This window comes from Eleutherodactylus coqui, chromosome 12 (genome assembly GCF_035609145.1).
Source record: "Eleutherodactylus coqui strain aEleCoq1 chromosome 12, aEleCoq1.hap1, whole genome shotgun sequence".
Taxonomy (NCBI): domain Eukaryota; kingdom Metazoa; phylum Chordata; class Amphibia; order Anura; family Eleutherodactylidae; genus Eleutherodactylus; species Eleutherodactylus coqui.
In genome coordinates, this window is record NC_089848.1 from 88,222,667 (window position 1) to 88,241,253 (window position 18,587).

At 42.0% G+C, this 18,587-nt stretch overlaps 1 protein-coding gene across 1 annotated transcript in view; it reads right to left on the bottom strand.

Annotated features, from left to right (window-relative positions):
- Positions 1-18,587, bottom strand: part of PPP1R9A (protein phosphatase 1 regulatory subunit 9A) — a 208,760-nt gene that overhangs the window by 57,915 nt on the left and 132,258 nt on the right. Inside the window, exon 6 of the mRNA XM_066584810.1 lies at positions 16,431-16,566. Within this exon, the coding sequence (XP_066440907.1) occupies positions 16,431-16,566 (136 nt within the window). The remainder of the gene's footprint in view (positions 1-16,430; positions 16,567-18,587) is intronic.

An 18,587-nucleotide genomic window follows, 5' to 3' on the forward strand; every position in this document is an offset into this window, starting at 1 on the left:
TGACTAATGAGCAACTTTTTGCTCAGTGTAAACAGACAGTTGCTCATCCCCGTTCATACAAAGGGATGTGCTGCTGAGAACAATGCTTTTTTTTGGTCTGTGCAAAAGATGCAATTAGCCTATGAAGGGGCATATGCTAGTTTTTTTGGATGATCACTGGCATATTTACATGGTCTAGTGATGGGGCAAAAGAACGTTCGGGCAGATGTTCTAGCTCAATTATCTGGCTGTGTAAAAGGCCTTCTTGTGGCGAACGGCATGAACACCAGTGGGCAACTTTTTAAAGACAGAAAACTGTTGCAACGGCTCAGTTGGTAGAACTCGGCAAGGACAGGCATTTAGCCTGTGAATGTAAACAAGTCTCCAACCATTCACTGCATGCAGAGAACTTCAAATTAATTAGAAACTGAAACACAAAGCATATTAGAAAGTTGCAGAACTTTTCCTTATGTATAAGCTTCCCTCTAAAAAAATGATGAATATCCCAGAAATCTGTGCAAATGTATTACTACACAGCCTCAGCATGGAACAATTGGTTCCATTTACTATAAACGTTTCTGCCGAATTCGCCACGTCTGTAACCTAATCTCTTTAATATTTCAATAGAACAAGCGCATTGCGTTAATAAGTGCGCCCAGTGTCCTTTTATCTCAGAATTAAGTAGTTCTGTAACCCACACTCCCAAGCATGTCAACCCAATAATAACGAACACGTGGGTGATCAGAACACGGTGTTGCTTCAGAGCACCATTTATGTCCTAATTGTTCCCAAAGATGAAAAGAACAGATTTTCAAACCATCGAGATGCCGACAGCTATAATACAGCTTCAAGGGGAATGTGACAACCCTGACAAAACAGCAAACTGCGGTACAGTAGGAGGATAATATCCAATATTTGTTTTCTGCTGCTGCGGGTTTAGAATGCAAACTGTAAAAGTTTCTAAATATTAGTAATCTGATAAACTCTACTCTGAGTTATTTCAGTGATGTCAGTAGATTTTAATAATTTTGTAAAATCTCCTAAGAATTAAAGGGGTGTTCCCAACTCTGCCAAACATGGCAGTGATGGGAACAGCACTTTATACAATGTGGCTGGCCTACATTGTTTCTGTAACTCCCACAGAAGTCAAGAGGAGTTAAACAAGCGGCATAGCACAGCAAGCTATGCTGTTTTTATAACTCAAAGTTATGGTAACAGTGTATATTACTGTGCTACATTATTTGCATAACTCCCATTGACTTCTATAGGAGTTACAGAAACAGCGAAGCAAAGCTTATATAACTATTTCTGTAATTCCTACTACTGTCAACCATCTCATACAGTTTGGCCACGGGTGGTGGGCACCACAGCTAGAGATAGGTGAAGATCCCAGAAGTTGGACCGATACTTATCTGAGTTTTATGACCTTTGGATAGGCCATAAAAGTCTGAGGTGGGAATACCCCATTAATTCAGTGATGTCAGCTAGATATTAGCAGTTTTACAGGTGCTCCTCTATGTTCCTGCCATGATGTCACAGTCACTAGATCTTAGATGTCAGAGTGTGGCCTAGAGCGTGATGTGGGCAGTGGAGACACACCAGGAGAGGTCCTATTTCTTATGCTAGCTTGTTTTTCCCTTAGGCCTTAGTCAGACGGGCGTTTTTAGCCGCGATTTGCGCATGCGCATGCGTCTGGCGATTTTATAAAACCATTGCTTTGCAATGGTATCGGACACATGAGCGCTTTTTATGCGCTCGTCCGATAAATTATAGAACAGAAATCGCAGATCGCACCTATCTGCGATCTGCAATTCCTGTTCTCTTCTCTATATGCGCTCAATGGGGCCGGCGGCAGCAGCGCCGACCCCATTGAGAACATATAGAAGACAAATCATTCTTCTCTGCCACAGCTGTAACAGCTGTGACAGAGAAGAACGATGTTTGCCCATTGAATTCAATGGAGCCGGCAATACAGCCGCTCCATTGAAAGCAATGGGCTGCCGGCGTGCGCGGGGTGAATTGTCGGGAAGGGCTTAAATATATAAGCCCTTCCCTGCAATTCATTCTAAAATGTGTTAAAATAAAAAAAAAATTGTATACTCACCTTTCCGCTGCAGCCGGAGTCCAGCCGCGGCCGCTGTCAGGTCTCCTGAACTGCTTCTCGGCACTATTCAGCCGGCGGGGCTTTAAAATCCCCGCCTGCTGAATGATCTGCCTCTGATTGGTCACAGCCCTGACTAATCAGAGGCAGGTTTCACTCACACACCCATTCATCAATTTATGAATGGGTGAGTGACTGCTGCCTCTCAGCGCTGAGACAATCAGGGGCAGGTCTGACTCACATCCATTCAGGAATCCATGAATGGGTGTGAGTGAGACATGCCTCTGATTGGCTCAGCACTGAGCCAATCAGGGGGCAGGTTTGACTCACACCCCCTTCACACCCACTGCAGGACGGCCGCGCGGAGCTCCGGCTGCCGGGAGAAGGTGAGTATATATATATTTTTTATTTTTACACATTTTAGGATGAATTGCAGGGAAGGGCTTATATATTTAAGCCCTTCCCGACAATTCATCCCGGGCTCACCCTCAGCGCATTGCTTTAAATGGAGCCGGCTCTATTGCCGTCTCCATTGAATGCAATGCGCTGGACAGCTCCGGCCCGTTTCTAATGAAACGCAGCTAGGAGCAGATTTTCGGGCGATTTGCGGGCGACTTGCGCGCACCGGTCACGCGATTTGCGGATGCGCATCCGTCGTGCGATCCGCAAATCACGTGAAAAAACGCCCGTGTGACTAAGGCCTCAGGTTGTATTTTAAACTCTGCTGTGCTGGTTGCCTTGTTGGTCCCTGGGCCTTTAGTTGTGCTGCATCACAGTTCTGGTTGTGGGGGAGCAGAAGAGCTGGAGAAGCAGTGATAATTGAGGCTGGTTTGCTGTGAGGCCTGTCTGTCGTTTAACAGAGTTGCTATCACGAGAGGAAAGAAGCCGGCGTGCAACATTGGAGGCAATAGTGAATATTGAGCAGAGCAATGCACAAAATGCTTTGACCATTTTAAATCGCTTTAGTGAGAAATGCAGCAATGTGGTATACAGATTGGCAGAATTTACTCGTTCAGCTCCTCCTGCAACCCTGGTAAGAAATGCTCATGAAATATCTGCAGTTGTATTTGCCTCCTCTGATGGGACTTTTAATACGTTATTTCACTCAGTAATTGAGAAGGGTAAGCATGGCCCTGCTTTATATGCTTCATCTGCTTCTGAAAATACTATTATGCAGGCTGCTTAAAAGGGCTCTGTCATTAAAAAAAGAAAAATTCTATACTTTCCTATTCCTCATTGTCAGTCTATTTACCAGATCTTCACCTCCCCCATCCATTTAGGGGTTACTTCACCTTCAGCTGCCTGATTCTTCTCCTTCCTGTGATGTTACGTACATTGGGTGTCAGTCTTCTGCCTGCCCGGCAATGTATGTTACGTCACAGCTCACAGGCCAGCAGGGGGACTGCCTATCTGCTTCAGAGATTGCTCATGCGAGCTGGCTCTGGAATAAATTACAATTCCTTTCTAGGCAGAGAAAGCTACAGCACAGGGATGTGACCTTCACTGACCCGGCCGGAAGGAATATGAGGAATGCAGCCTTCATAAAAGACGGCCAGCATGCAGTGAGGTGCCCTGGGACACTGCAGAAGCTCAGCCAATAGAAGAGGTGGTAAAGAGACTAGGGGGAAAAGGGATAGGAGAGTATAGATTTTTTTTAATGACAAAATCCCTTTGATCACAAGCTATATGTGAAAAATGATATGCAAAATGAATCTACTCTGTTTTTCTAGCTGTGACTAAAAGCAATACTGTTTTGGCTTCCCTCAAGGATCAGGTTGGTAGCCTGAAAGAGGATGTTGACTTATAAGACACGATTTGCAGAAAGTTACTGAGAGATTGTCTGAAACAGAGACTCGTATTAATGAAATGGAAGAAAAAATTGTTCTTATGCAGGATACAATTAGTAAATGCGAACGGTCTATCTGTACTTTTCGATGATCTGGAAAATAGACTAAGAAGAAATAATTTGCGACTGTTGGGGGTTCCATAAAAGGTGGGAGGATTATATCCGAGAGGATTTTTTGACGGATGGCTAAAATCAACTATTGGAGACGATACTTTGTCATCTTTCTTTGCTGTGTAAGGTGGCTCTCAGAGTTCCTGCTAAACTTCCTCACCTGATCTGCTGCTTTTTCATCTATTCAACACTTTGAACCACCAATTGTTTGTCTATTAGAGAGAAAATTAACAACAGAGACTGCTCACGTCCTTCACTATTCTGTATAGGTATATTCTTTTCATTCTGTGCAGTCGAGTTGCTCTCATAGAGTAAGTGTACTGATGCATAAAAATATCTCTTTTACATGGGAGTCATGTTTTATGGATTTCATGCGGATATTGTGTGTCTTAAATATATCTTTGCACAAAAAAAAAATTCATGGCAATATATATCCCCCTCCGTTTTCCACCAAATCTGTTAGGAAGGTAATAGAATCTGTGGCTATGTCCCCTGCTGTCCGTATGTAATTGGGGGAGATTTTAATAATTGTCTGGATCCCTGTCTGGATAGCTTGATTAAAGGCGCTATAGTGGCTTCTCCTTTCCTTCACTCTTTGGAGACTGAGAAATCCAGAAGTTCAGCAGTACTCTTGTTATACCAGTTCACCGAACACACTTTCTAGAATAGATCTCCGGACAGGTACTCCATCTATGCTACCCCAAATTGTGTGTGATCACTCTCCACTTTATTTGTCTTTGATTATGAATGGTGGGGAATTTCGTTTGGATAGAGTTTGGAGGTTAAATCCCTTTTGGTTGAACCTTCTTGATGGTAATGCTAGAATGGAGGAGGCTCTGTAGGAATTTTTTTCAGATTACTATTGGCTTTTCTTCAGTGTCTGTAGTGTGGATTCTATGAAGACCTTCATATGGGGTCATTATATCCAGAAGATTAGTTCACATAAGTCTTAATCTTGGGATGTCATTAAGGCCCTTCATCGATGAGCTTTAGATGCAGAGCAAGCGCATATTCTTATGTTCTTCCATTAATCAGGCAGAGGACAATTGAAGACAAGCACAGTCCCAATTTGTGGATCATTGGAGAACTGTTGCAAAAAATAGGTGTCTTTTTATGAGGTGGAAGATCTTTGAGGAAGGGGAAGCAGAGGGTCATTTTTGGCTTTTATAATTAAGGCAAAGGAATCATCATCATCTTATGTTGCAACATTGATTAGGCTTGATAATTTTTTGGCTATATAGCGGCATGATGTTTTAGAGACATTTGTTCTCCATTTTAAAAACTTGAGTGCTTCTAAGATAAGCTAAGTGTGGATTGTGAAGATGGTTATTAATATTTGGCTCGGGTGCAATTGCCAATTGTGCTTGATGATATTAGGCGGCTCCTTTGACACTGAATAAGCTAAGTGATACAAGACTTCCTAATGAAAAATCACCTGGGTTGAATGGTTTTCTAAATGAAGTTTTTAAGCGCTACCAGGAGATGCTTCTGCCACATTTATTGACGGTGTTTAAAGAGGCGTTGCATGAAGGCATACTTTCACCAACAACCAGAGATGCAATGATTGTCTTAATTCCTATACTTGGAAAAGATTTGTCGGTTCCTGATTCTTATCGTCCAACATCTCTGTTGACTACTGATGTTAAAATCTTGGCGAAGGTACTTGCAAACAGATTACTTTTACTAATAAGTCATTTAATACATGAGGATCAGTATGGCTTTATGCCAAATAAATTAACTGCCATCAATTTAAAGGAGGTTATATCTGAATCTCTGAGTTAAAGGGGTTGTCCCGCGCCGAAACGGGTTTTTTTTTTCTTCAATAGCCCACCCGTTCGGCGCGAGACAAACCCGATGCATGTGTTGAAAAAAAAAAACGGATAGTACTTACCCGAATCCCCGCGCTCCGGTGACTTCTTACTTACCTTGCGAAGATGGCCGCCGGGATCTTCACCCTCGGTGGACCGCAGGTCTTCTGTGCGGTCCATTGCCGATTCCAGCCTCCTGATTGGCTGGAATCGGCACACGTGACGGGGCGGAGCTACGAGGAGCAGCTCTCCAGCACGAGCAGCCCCATTCAACACGGAGAAGACCGGACTGCACAAGCGCGTCTAATCGGGCGATTAGACGCTGAAAATTAGACGGCACCATGGAGACGGGGACGCTAGCAACAGAAGAGGTAAGTGAATAACTTCTGTATGGCTCATAATTAATGCACAATGTACATTACAAAGTGCATTAATATGGCCATACAGAAGTGTATAACCCCACTTTGTTTCGCGGGACAACCCCTTTAAAGTTATATCTGAGTTTGTGGGAGTTGGTCAGTTTTTTCACTGGATGCTGCCAAAACTTTTATTTCCGGCAATAATTTGTGGGCTGTTCTTCATAGGATGGCTTTCGGTGAGAAATTTTTGCCATGGGTTAAACTGCTGTATTCAATATAAGAGGCAAGAGCGAGGGTTAAATGGTCATATTTCGGGATGGATAGTGTTAGACAGGGGAACAAGGCAGGGGTGTCCTCTGTCCCTTCTTCTCTTTGCCTTGTCCCCTAGCTTGTTTTGATAATGCAATCACCTGATATAGTTGGATTGCAGAATGGAGAAATTGAGGAACGTATCTCATTATACAGATGATCTGTTGTTGTATATGTGGGGTGTGAGTAGATCAATGAGTCCTATTATATCCATTTTTTATATATTTGGTAAGATGTCGGGTCTCACTATTAACTGGGGGAAATCTGTGATTCTTCCTTCATATCCCTTGCCGGCGGACTATTAATTGTCATTGAACATACGCAATTTCAAATAGTGAAGGAATTCAAATATTTGGGAGTTGTGGTATCTTCTAAGCCTCAAGACTATATCTCAGTTTGCTTCCATTGCTATAAAATGGAATAGTTTCCCATTGTCAATAATTGGCAGGGGAAATCTTATTAAAATGGTTCTGATGCCACAACTCCTTTATATACTTCAAAACTCTCCATTTGGATTCCATCACAATATAGTTTTAGACTCCATGCAATATTTAGGAGTTTATTATGGAATAAGAAATCTGCTAGAATTAAATTGGAAACGCTTCGAAGGGATAAATGGTCTGGAGGGTTGGCAATTCCAAATGTTCGTATATTTTATTTACAGCAAGTCCCAATAAAGGTAAAAGAAAAATGGGAGAAAGATTTAGGCCTTATTAGTGAGGATAAATGGGCCGCAGTGTTGAGCATTATTCCAATGATATTTCTATCTGAGTTAAGAGTATTGCAATAGTATTTAGTGCATAGAGCTTATCGTACTCCATTAAAGTTGTTTAACATGGGTATTAGATTAAACTCACACTGTCCGAAATGTTATATGGATGGTGCAGATTTACTGCATATGGTCTGGGATTGTGTAAAATTGCATGAATTTTGGAGTGGAGTACTAGAGATAACTAAAATATATATATCTTGTCGATATTGATCTCAATCCCAGAATTTGTATATTAGGTATTGTTGATGGGCACACTCTTTTGGTAATTCAGAGAGCATTGTATCAGGCGAGGAAGCTGACTATTACCCAATGCATGCAGCCGTGCCTCCAACAGTAGGGGATTTTGTCGAAAATTTAACAGAGGTTATATCTTTGTAAAGGGGGTTATATAAAAAAGGCGCGGTTTAACTATGCTTGAGGATATTTGGGGAAGATGGTCTGGTATATATAACGGAAAGTTCATGTTGAGTGCTGGTTACATTGAGCTATTGTAGAAATGATGATGGGATTTAGAGAGGGGGAGGGAGGGCTCTACTCTGAGTTACTTAAAGGGAACATGTCACCAACTATAAGCACTAGAGATGAGCGAGTGTACTCGCTAAGGCAAACTACTCGAGCAAGTAGTGCCTTATGCGAGTACCTGCCCACTCGTCTCAAAAGATTCGGGTGCCGGCGGGGGAGAGCAGTGAGTTGCAGGAATGAGCAGGGGAGAGCGGGGGGGGGGGGGGGGGCACCCGAATCTTTAGAGACGAGCGGGCAGGTACTCACATAAGGCACTATTCGCTCGAGTGGTTTGCCTTAGCGAGTACGCTGGCTCATCTCTAATTAGCACCAAAAACTAAGTTATGGTGCTTATAATTTAGGTGATGTGGGGTCCAGGGAACTTCTTTTCATACTCACCCGATCCCTCATTCTTACTGAAAGCACGGAGCAAGCTTGATTAGTTTCAGAAGGCCGTAGCTCGCATTCCCATTCATCTCTATGGGGGGTGCATGCACACAGCATTCCGAAAAAGAAGCCACGCTGGCTCTGTGTCCGCCCACCTTACTAGGAGACACCCCAGGAACAAAGGACCAGGTGAGTATGAAAAGAGGCTCCTCAGATTCAACATCACCTAAGCTGTAGTGGATATCACATGTCTGCACACCACTGTTAAAATGCCATGTTTTGGTCATGTTAAAAACCCGACAAAGCTGATTTCAGATTTTTTTCCACCTTCAGGCCTTAGTCAGACGGGCGTTTTTTCGCGCGATTTGCGGATCGCTTGACGGATGCGCATCCGCAAATCGCGTGACCGGTGCGCGCAAGTCGCCCAAAAATCTGCTCCTAGCCACGTTTCATTAGAAACGGGCCGGAGCTGTCCAGCGCATTGCATTCAATGGAGACAGCAATAGAGCCGCCTCCATTTAAAGCGATGCGCTGCGGGCGAGCCCGGGATGAATTGTCGGGAAGGGCTTAAATATATAAGCCCTTCCCTGCAATTCATCCTAAAATGTGTTAAAATAAAAAAAAATTGTATACTCACCTTCTCCCGGCAGCCGGAGCACTGCGCGGCCGTCCTGCAGTGGGTGTGAAGGGGGTGTGAGTCAGACCTGCCCCCTGATTGGCTCAGCGCTGAGCCAATCAGAGGCATGCCTCACTCACACCCATTCATGAATTCATGAATGGATGTGAGTCAGACCTGCCCCTGATTGGCTCAGCGCTGAGAGGCAGCAGTCACTCACCCATTCATGAATTCATGAATGGGTGTGTGAGTGAAACCGGCCTCTGATTGGTCAGGGCTGTGACCAATCAGAGGCAGATCATTCAGCAGGCGGGGATTTTAAAGCCCCGCCAGCTGAATAGTGCCGAGAAGCAGTTCAGGAGAACTGACAGCGGCCGCGGCTGGACTCCGGCTGCAGCGGAAAGGTGAGTATACAATTTTTTTTATTTTAACACATTTTAGGATGAATTGCAGGGAAGGGCTTATATATTTAACCCCTTCCCGACAATTCACCCCGCGCACGCCGGCAGCCCATTGCTTTCAATGGAGTCGGCTGTATTGCCGGCTCCATTGAATTCAATGGGCAAACATCGTTCTTCTCTGCCACAGCTGTTACAGCTGTGGCAGAGAAGAATGATTTGTCTTCTATATGTTCTCAATGGGGTCGGCGCTGCTGCCGCCGGCCCCATTGAGCGCATATACAGAAGAGAACAGGAATCGCAGATATGTGCAATCTGCGATTTTTTGTTCTATAATTTATCGGACGAGTGCATAAAAAGCGCTCATGTGTCCGATACCATTGCAAAGCAATGGTTTTATAAAATCACCGGACGCATGCGCATGCGCAAATCGCGGCTAAAAACGCCCGTCTGACTAAGGCCTCAGTGTGACTTATTATCTGTATAATTTCATTGAAAAACAAACTGAAATCTTTTAGGGTGGAAAAAATAAATAACAAAAACTAAAATAATGTGTTTGCTCAAATATACACACCCTAAAACTAATACTTTGTTGATGTACCCTTTGACTTTATGACAGCATTCAGTCTTTTTGGGTAGGTGTTTATCAACATCGCACATCTTGACTTGGCAATCTTTGCCCACTCTTCCATGCACAAGTACTCCCAATATGTCAGATTGTGAGGAGATCTCGTGTGTGCCGCCTTTTTCGGGTCAACCCTCAGATTTTCAATGGAAATTTAGAAAAAAAGTTAGTACGTTATTTACCCGCACAAAATACAAAAAGCATGGCAAAAATAGCCAGTTTTTGACTATCTCGCCTTACAAAAAAATGGAATAGAAAGTGATCAAAATGCTACATGGATCAAAAAAAAAACACTTTTCTGTCCCCTATCTGCATACTTTTTACCCACGGAGCATTGCATGTCCTATATAAGACTCCCTGTGCCAACTTGGTGCTCTCCTCTGCATCAGAGTTTTTGTAAATCTCTCCATTATACTTATCTTGTTTTTATGTTCCATTCTTGGTTTTGGCTTCTGAATATTGATAAAAAAAATACGGACTAAAATACATTTGAGTGAAACCAGCCTTATGAATTATGACCTGATGCTTTGCTTTACCCTGGCTACAAGGTCTTCCAGCAAATTCCAAATGTACATATGGGAGTCATGGGTGAGTAGAGTAGTTTGGCTTGAACTTCCGCAGACGACTTCAACGGGATTGGTCAAACCGTCTACTCTATATGGGGGCCTCCCAACTCTCCTCTGACAGGAGGAAAACAAGATGCTTTTGCCTGATGTTTTTGTTTTGGGGAGATAAGCAGCTACCAGAGCAGACTAGCAACGGCTTAGGTACACAGGACGATTGGTTGGGCGCAGATGCCCAATAGCGGTAACGTTCCTGTACTTTTACACAGGGACAATTATCACTTGTGAGCAGAGGCAGCGCAGGACTGGGATCCTTCCAACCTGCCCACCTCCATTCACAGTAAACAGAAAGTCATTCACCGATGAATGCCTGCCTACTTACACCGGCTGATCTGTTGTTCAGTTTCATGCATGTGGAATCTAGTGTTGCATTGTCTATCTTTGATGATCTAGTGGTGCATTGGCCATCCCTGGTGGTCTAGTAGTGTGATCCATCCCTGGTATCCATGTGGTGCATTGGTCATTCCTGGTGATCCAGTGGTGCATTAGCCATCTCTGGTGATCTGTGGTGCATTGGCCATCCCTTATGATCCAGTGATGTATTGGCCACCCCTTATGATGTAGTGATGCATTGGCCATCCCTTATGATCTAGTGATGCATTGGCCATCCCTTATGATCTAGTGATGCATTGGCCATCCCTTATGATCTAGTGATGCATTGGCCATCCCTTATGATCTAGTGATGCATTAGCCATCCCATATGATTCATTATATTACTGTGGATTTACTTGTACATACGAGTCCACTGTGAATTTCTAGTGATCCAGACATTAAGAGCCCTTTTGCATGGGACGATCTGTTGGGCGCAGTTGTCCTACAGGCCGTCCTAGTGATAATTGTTTATGCGCCTTTACACAGGAAAGAGCATCGCTCAGTGAATGGGGGCTTACTCTTTTTCTGCTGTTATAAAACGGCGCTATATGCTGGCTAAAGCCAGTACTGCATGAGGTGACACGTTGGATAGGCTCCGACAGCAGAGAGGCTGGCAATATACAGTAAGAGAACCCGACAGATGTCTTCCAACATCGGAGCGGTACAGCCTTAAATCAAAATGTCTTCAGAGGTCAGACAGTGGATTGGAAAGGGTTAACTTCTCATTTGTTATTCATGCATTTAGATTGAATTATCATCGTTCAGATTCTCGCTGATCGCAGGATTCCAAATGGTTTCTCAGCCACTGTAAAAGGGCTCTTACTACCGTTTCCCCATAAAGAAAGTATCCATATCTAAGGAGAGGAGGGAGTCAGAAAAGCAGACCTCTATCTAAACCGTATGGCCAACGGTTATCATATAGACACCTGAAAAGAGTTCCTGTTAACCAGTCGTACGGTGTCAGCCAACGCCATCTACCGATCTTCAAGCTGGGTAGATGTCCCTATAAACCTATCATTGACCATTATACGGCAAGGGTCCTAAAGTCTTACCCGAAAGCATTTGCAGTCTATGCGCTGTCATTTGACTATAGCAATGAAAAAAAAAATAATAGAAAAAAAACAAGCCGTGCCACAAATCTCATCTCTTCTGATCTGCTGAAGGATGAAAGTTGAATAATGTAGCAGCTTTTCTCTTTTAATTGCGCGTTTAGATGATGAATCGAAAAGCAAAGCTTAGGAGACACCGAAGAATCAAACGCCTGTGAAACAACACATTGCTTAATGCCAGAATTCCGTCGTCTGCATAGCGCAGACCCGCGTACCTGTCTCATTAAGATTCCGTGCACCGCGGCTGTGTAATTTGATTATCTGCTGCAGGAAATATTTAATACCACTATTTATATTAGTGACGCACTCCAGAGATTTAATAGTCTGTTTTTATGGAAGCCGAGGTGGCTGATCCAAGTGAAATTAGAGTGGAGTCTTCAGAGCAGCTTAGGGAGTATTCCCCAGGGCAGTATTTGGAGATGCTACATCCAGGTCATGGAGTGTGCAGAAAAGCAATCGCTCAAGAGATCTGCAGAGGAGCCGAGCGACTGGGTGTGGATTATATACCTATAAAGTGACCCATCATAGCCGGAGAGCTATAAACTACAAGCCAGAGTAGAATTCAGCATCAGAACCACATTAAAAAAAGGCAAAGTGTGAGAAATGAAGGAAAGTTTAAAAAAAGAGCACACAGGTATGTACGAACACCAGAGACTTACCTGGGATTTTCTGCATTGCAATGACTGAAATCTCATACTGCGGTTGTAAAGCCCGCATAGAGCAGGTCAATTTACACCGCGGATTTTCTCATCAGTGTGTGGATTGGATTTCTTAAAAATCTCATCCACAATGCTGATACTGTAAATTCTGCGTATTTTTCATGCCCATGGCCGGGTCGGATTCCGCCTGCGAAATATTATTCTATGGTTCGGTACGAAAACAGAAACTTGTATAGTTTCTGTTTTCTGTACTACTTTTATTTATTTTTTTCAAAGATATTTAATTTTTTTAAATTATTTTATGCCGCCCTCTTCTGATCGAATTAACTTTTCAATTTTTCCATCAATATAATTGTGTGAGGACTTTTACGGACGCAGCGACGCTAAATATGTTATTTTTGTTTCATTAATTAGATTGTTTTTTTTTTATAAATATTGCAAAAGTTGTTTTTTAAAAAAAAAAACTTTTATTACTTTGCTTTTTAAACAATTAATAAAACTTTATTATTTTTTTTTGGTCCCAACAGGGGACAACAACCTGCAATACCTTGGTCGCTCCTGCAGTATAATGTAATGCAATAGCATTACATCATACAACGATTGGGCAGGCATTCTATCAAGCCACCCCATGGGCATTGCTTTATAGGCATCCTGCCAAGACAGCCTTGGGGCTTTCAGAAGACCCCCGGCTGCTATGACACCCGCACGGCTCCATGCAATCTCATCGCGGACTGGGCTGTATGTGACCCAAGAACAGCAGAATTGACAGCAGAATTTAAAGGGTTAGCAGCTCCGATGAGCCGTTCGACTCATCGGAGCTGTTGCCATCGGGTGTCGGCTGTAAGAAACAGCCAGCAGCTGTTATGTATGGAGGGAGATCGCCCCACAATCTCCGTTCATACATACATTGACACTGCAGGACGTAAATGTACGTCCTATAGCGTTAAGGGGTTAACCTTATATTTTTGGTGAATGAGAAGCAATCCAAGCAAACAAGGGGAGAACATACAAACTTCATGCAGATGTTGCAGCTAGTCAGATTTGAACCCAAGACAACAGTTCTAATCACCAAGCCACCAAAGTTGGTTGACCAATTTGGTTGGTTGGCAATTTATGATGGGAGCAAAGCTGTGTATAAACAATGCCCTCCCTTACTTTGTGCCTGTGACATGGCTGCAAGAGGGTTACCGCATCTGTACAATACACTGCAATACCAGACACACATCATGGACAGACATGGTGCTATTTTGTTCTAAACCTATAAAAATCCAACTTGGCTGATCCTTGTTTGGCCTGTCCCAATAGCCATAAAGTTGTTGATAGTGGGATCCACGAGCAGAAATCCTACGTGAGTACACCTCTATTTTCTAGATGCCGGAATCAGGAAACGCGGCAGATTATGGGAACGGCCAAATTTTTCAAACCCAAAAAAATCTTCAGCAGCAGAAAAGATAAGACATAAAGGCACAGACGATATTAATAGTGCAGGCGGCATCCCAGCTGGTGCCGGTTCATGTGCGGTTCATGCTGTTTCGAGTCTGGAAATAGGCCAGAACCGTACAAAAGTGAGAGGATGTAATAAATAAAATACATAAAATGTCAGAGTTCTGAACTCGCTCCAAACTCGCGGCATGGTGGAGTCTGCCCTGCATACATAGAGAGAACCTGAAGCACCACTTTTAAAGGGCCACTCTAGGGATTGTTTTTCATTCGTTATGTAACTAGTCTTGCAGTATATATATATATATAGTCCCTCCTATAAGTCAGCTATTTTCAGCTTGGTTAGTTATTTTATTCTATCTAAAACATCCTGGCCTCCTCCTCTTCAGCTGGGTCATGTGATCTCATTGTGACCACCTGAGATTTACTTGCCTTGTTTTTTCAAGAGGCCAGTTTCTCAGTCAGCACAATTCCTTTCTGATGATATTACATAGACCCTGCCACAGAAGCTCTCCATAGGGGGAACAGAAACTCCTATCACATTTACTGCTGATGATCCTCCTGACTGTAAAACGATGGTCTATAGCTTATTAAGGTGAATGCAGAAAGTAATGCCAGCAGCCTCCCAGCAGGCAGAGATGGTACATGTTCTATCTGGCCATATGATGTTGTGCTGATTTATCATGACAGTTTTAGCAAAGCATAGAGTGAGCAGGGAGAATTCTCGGAATCAAGATGGTGCCTGATAAATATCAGACAGGAAGCTGCATACATAGCAGATATCTAGAGTGTGACAGGCAATTAGGTGAGGGGGGGTAGGGGTGAAAAAATGTGTTTTCGCTACAGGTTCACGGAACACAAGATCCTACATCTTTGTAATATACCTTTATTACATGGGCCCGTATAAAAGGGCCAACAATCAAACGCTCATTAGTCAGCGGATCACGTCTTTTTGGCAAGCATGAAAATTTTGGATCAGCAGCTGTACATTTGCCCATGTAAAAAAGGCCTTCTACAAGCAGGGACTGTGCAGTTGGCGACTGACAGCCATATTAATGACTGTACATCCCCATATAGGCGATTCTCTGCCGTGTGTGAACAGAAGTGAAAAACTAAGGTTATTTGGATGAACATGTCATAAAAGAATATTCTCAAGTCAGACTATATGTGTTGGTCCCACCTCTGCATCTATGGGGAGAAGCAAAGTCCCCATCCCCATCTCCATCCCATAGGCTACGGTGGCAGCCAACTCTCTCCCTTCATTACTATGTAAGTTAATAGCCAATATGGGACCTGCATCTACCAGACATGAATGACCTATCCTTTGCATATGCTGTAAATGTTTGAGTTGTGATTGTCAAACTACTAACGACCACTTGTCTGTATGTATGTGTGTGAATGATTCTTATGCTCCGCCCCTGCTGATGTTATTGCTCCGCCCCATGGTGACGCCGTTGAAGGTCCTACGACATATATAAAACAGAGAGTCTGAGCGACAGAAGAACAACACAGATTTTTTGTCCTCCTCTTGAAAGAGGAGGACAAAAAATACACACACTTAGCATACAACTAAGCCATTATAATCTCAGAAGACACAACTCAGCGGTCCTGACAGAACACACTGACCTACCTCCACCACAGAGATCCAGTGGGCTAAAGGACCTGTGGTGATGTCACTGCTGTGGGAGGAGCCAAGCTGTGTGTGTGTTGTGTAGTAGAGCTGTGTGTGTGCATGTACCATGTAGCAGAGCCGTGTGGTGTATTGCGCTACCAGAAACCCTGTTACTATGGTTTCCTACACAACTCAGCAGTTCTTACAGAACACATTGACCTACCACAGAGATCCGGTGGGCTGAAGGACCTGTGGTGATGTCACTGCTGTGGGAGGAGCAATGCTATGTTTGTCTTGTGTGGTAATTAAGCTACTGTGTGTGTGATGTGCCACCAGGTACACTGGTACTAGAATGTCCTGATAATTACTAGTCCCTTTAATAAGCATCTTTATGTAAATATTATGTATTGACAAAAGTAACAAAGTTAGGCAGTTTGTTCATGGCTTTCATGTAAAAAAAGAAAATAATTGAAAACGACAATGTGTCTAGGGAAGAGAAACCACTGCTTCATCTGACTCTTATGGGTGTTGTAATACTTATTTGAACAACATCGATAAGTAATTTGGCCACATAGTACTACGATGCTTATATACCCAGCAGACAGCTGGTAGGAGAATGCTACAGAATACGCTTAGTTTCCCAACAATGCCTCCACTGGGGAAATTAGGCATTACACAGTATCCATTGAAATCAGTGAACCGTCAAAACTGAGGAAAATAATATTTTACTGCAAATGTAACTAACAGGCGGTGACTTAAGGAACAGTAACATAAAATACAGCAAAAACATTACTCAGTATTACCTCATCATCATCCGCGTCGTACTGAGCATAATGTTGTTCAAGCATCTCTCTTTGTCGACGCTCTTGCTCCAGGGTTTGGCTGATCAACTGGGCAACCTCACTTATCTGTCCTGGTTTCTCACGTCCAATAATAAACCTGACAGTGAAAAAAAAGATAAATATTCACAGAATAACAAGAACTCAAGTAAAAGTTATCTGAAATACAATCATAGGTTATATGGGATATAAAAAAACAAGAAACTCCATAACAAAGCCATAATTTCAAACTTACTGATGTTAATTTACTAGAATATTACTACTATAATACTACCTTCCTATGTATAAGAATATAACTACTATAATACTGCCCCCTATGTACAAGAATATAACTACTATAATACTGCCCCCTATGTACAAGAGTATAACTACTATAATACGGCCCCCTATGTACAAGAATATAAGTGCTATAATACCGCCCCCTATGTACAAGAATATAACTACTATAATGATGCCCCCTATGTACAAGAATATAACTACTATAATACTGCCCCCCATGTACAAGAATATAACTACCATAATACTGCCTCTATGTACAAAAATATAACTACTATAATACTGCCCCCTATGTTCAAGAATATAACTACTATAATACTGCCCATATGTACGAGAATATAACTACTATAATACTGCCCCTTTGTACAAGAATATAACTACTATAATACTGCCTTCTATGTACAAGAATATAACTACTATAATACTGCCCCCTATGTACAAGAATATAACTACTATAATACTGCCCCTATGTACAAGAATATAACTACTATAATACTGCTCCTATGTACAAGAATATAACTACTATAATACTGTCCCCTATGTACAAGAATATAACTACTATAATACTGCCCCCTATGTACAAGAAAAAACCTACTATAATACTGCCTCCTATGTACAAGAATATAACTACTATAATACTGCTCCCTATGTACAAGAATATAACTACTATAATACTGCCTCCTATGTACAACAATATACCTACTATAATACTGCTCCCTATGTACAGGAATATACCTACTATAATACTGCCCCCTATGTACAAGAATATAACTACGATAATACTGCCCCTATGTACAAGAATATAACTACTATAATACTGCCCCCTATGTACAAGAATATAACTACTATAATACTGCCCCCTATGTACGGGAATATAATACTATAATACTGCTCCCAATGTACAAGACTATAACTACTATAATACTACCTCCCTATGTACAAGAATATTACTACTATAATACTGCCCCCTATGTACAAGAATATAACTACTATAATACTACCTCCCTATGTACAAGAATATAACTACTATAATACTGCCCCCTATGTACAAGAATATAACTACTATAATACTGCCCCCTATGTACAAGAATATAACTACTATAATACTGCCCCCTATGTACAAGAATATAACTACTATAATACTGCCCCCTATGTACGGGAATATAACTACTATAATACTGCTCCCAATGTACAAGACTATAACAACTATAATACTGCCCCCTATGTACAAGAATATAACTACTATAATACTGCCTCCCTATGTATAAGTATATAACTACTATAATACTACCTCCCTATGTACAAGAATATAACTACTATAATACTACCTCCCTATGTACAAGAATATAACTACTATAATACTGCCCCCTATGTACAAGAATATAACTACTATAATACTGCCCTCTATTTACAAGAATATAACTACTGTAATACTGCCCCCTATGTACAAGTATATAACTACTATAATACTGCCTCCTATATACAAGAATATAACTACTATAATACTGCCCCATATGTACAAGAATATAACTACTATAATACTGCCCCTATGTACAAGAATATAACTACTATAATACTGCCCCCTATGTACAAGACTATAACTACTATAATACTACCTCCCTATGTACAAGAATATAACTACTATAATACTGCCCCCTATGTACAAGAATATAACTACTATAATACTGCCCTCTATTTACAAGAATATAACTACTATAATACTGCCCCCTATGTACAAGAATATAACTACTATAATACTGCTCCTATGTACAAGAATATAACTATGATAATACTGCCTCCTCTGTACAAGAATATAACTACTATAATACTGCCCTCTATGTACAA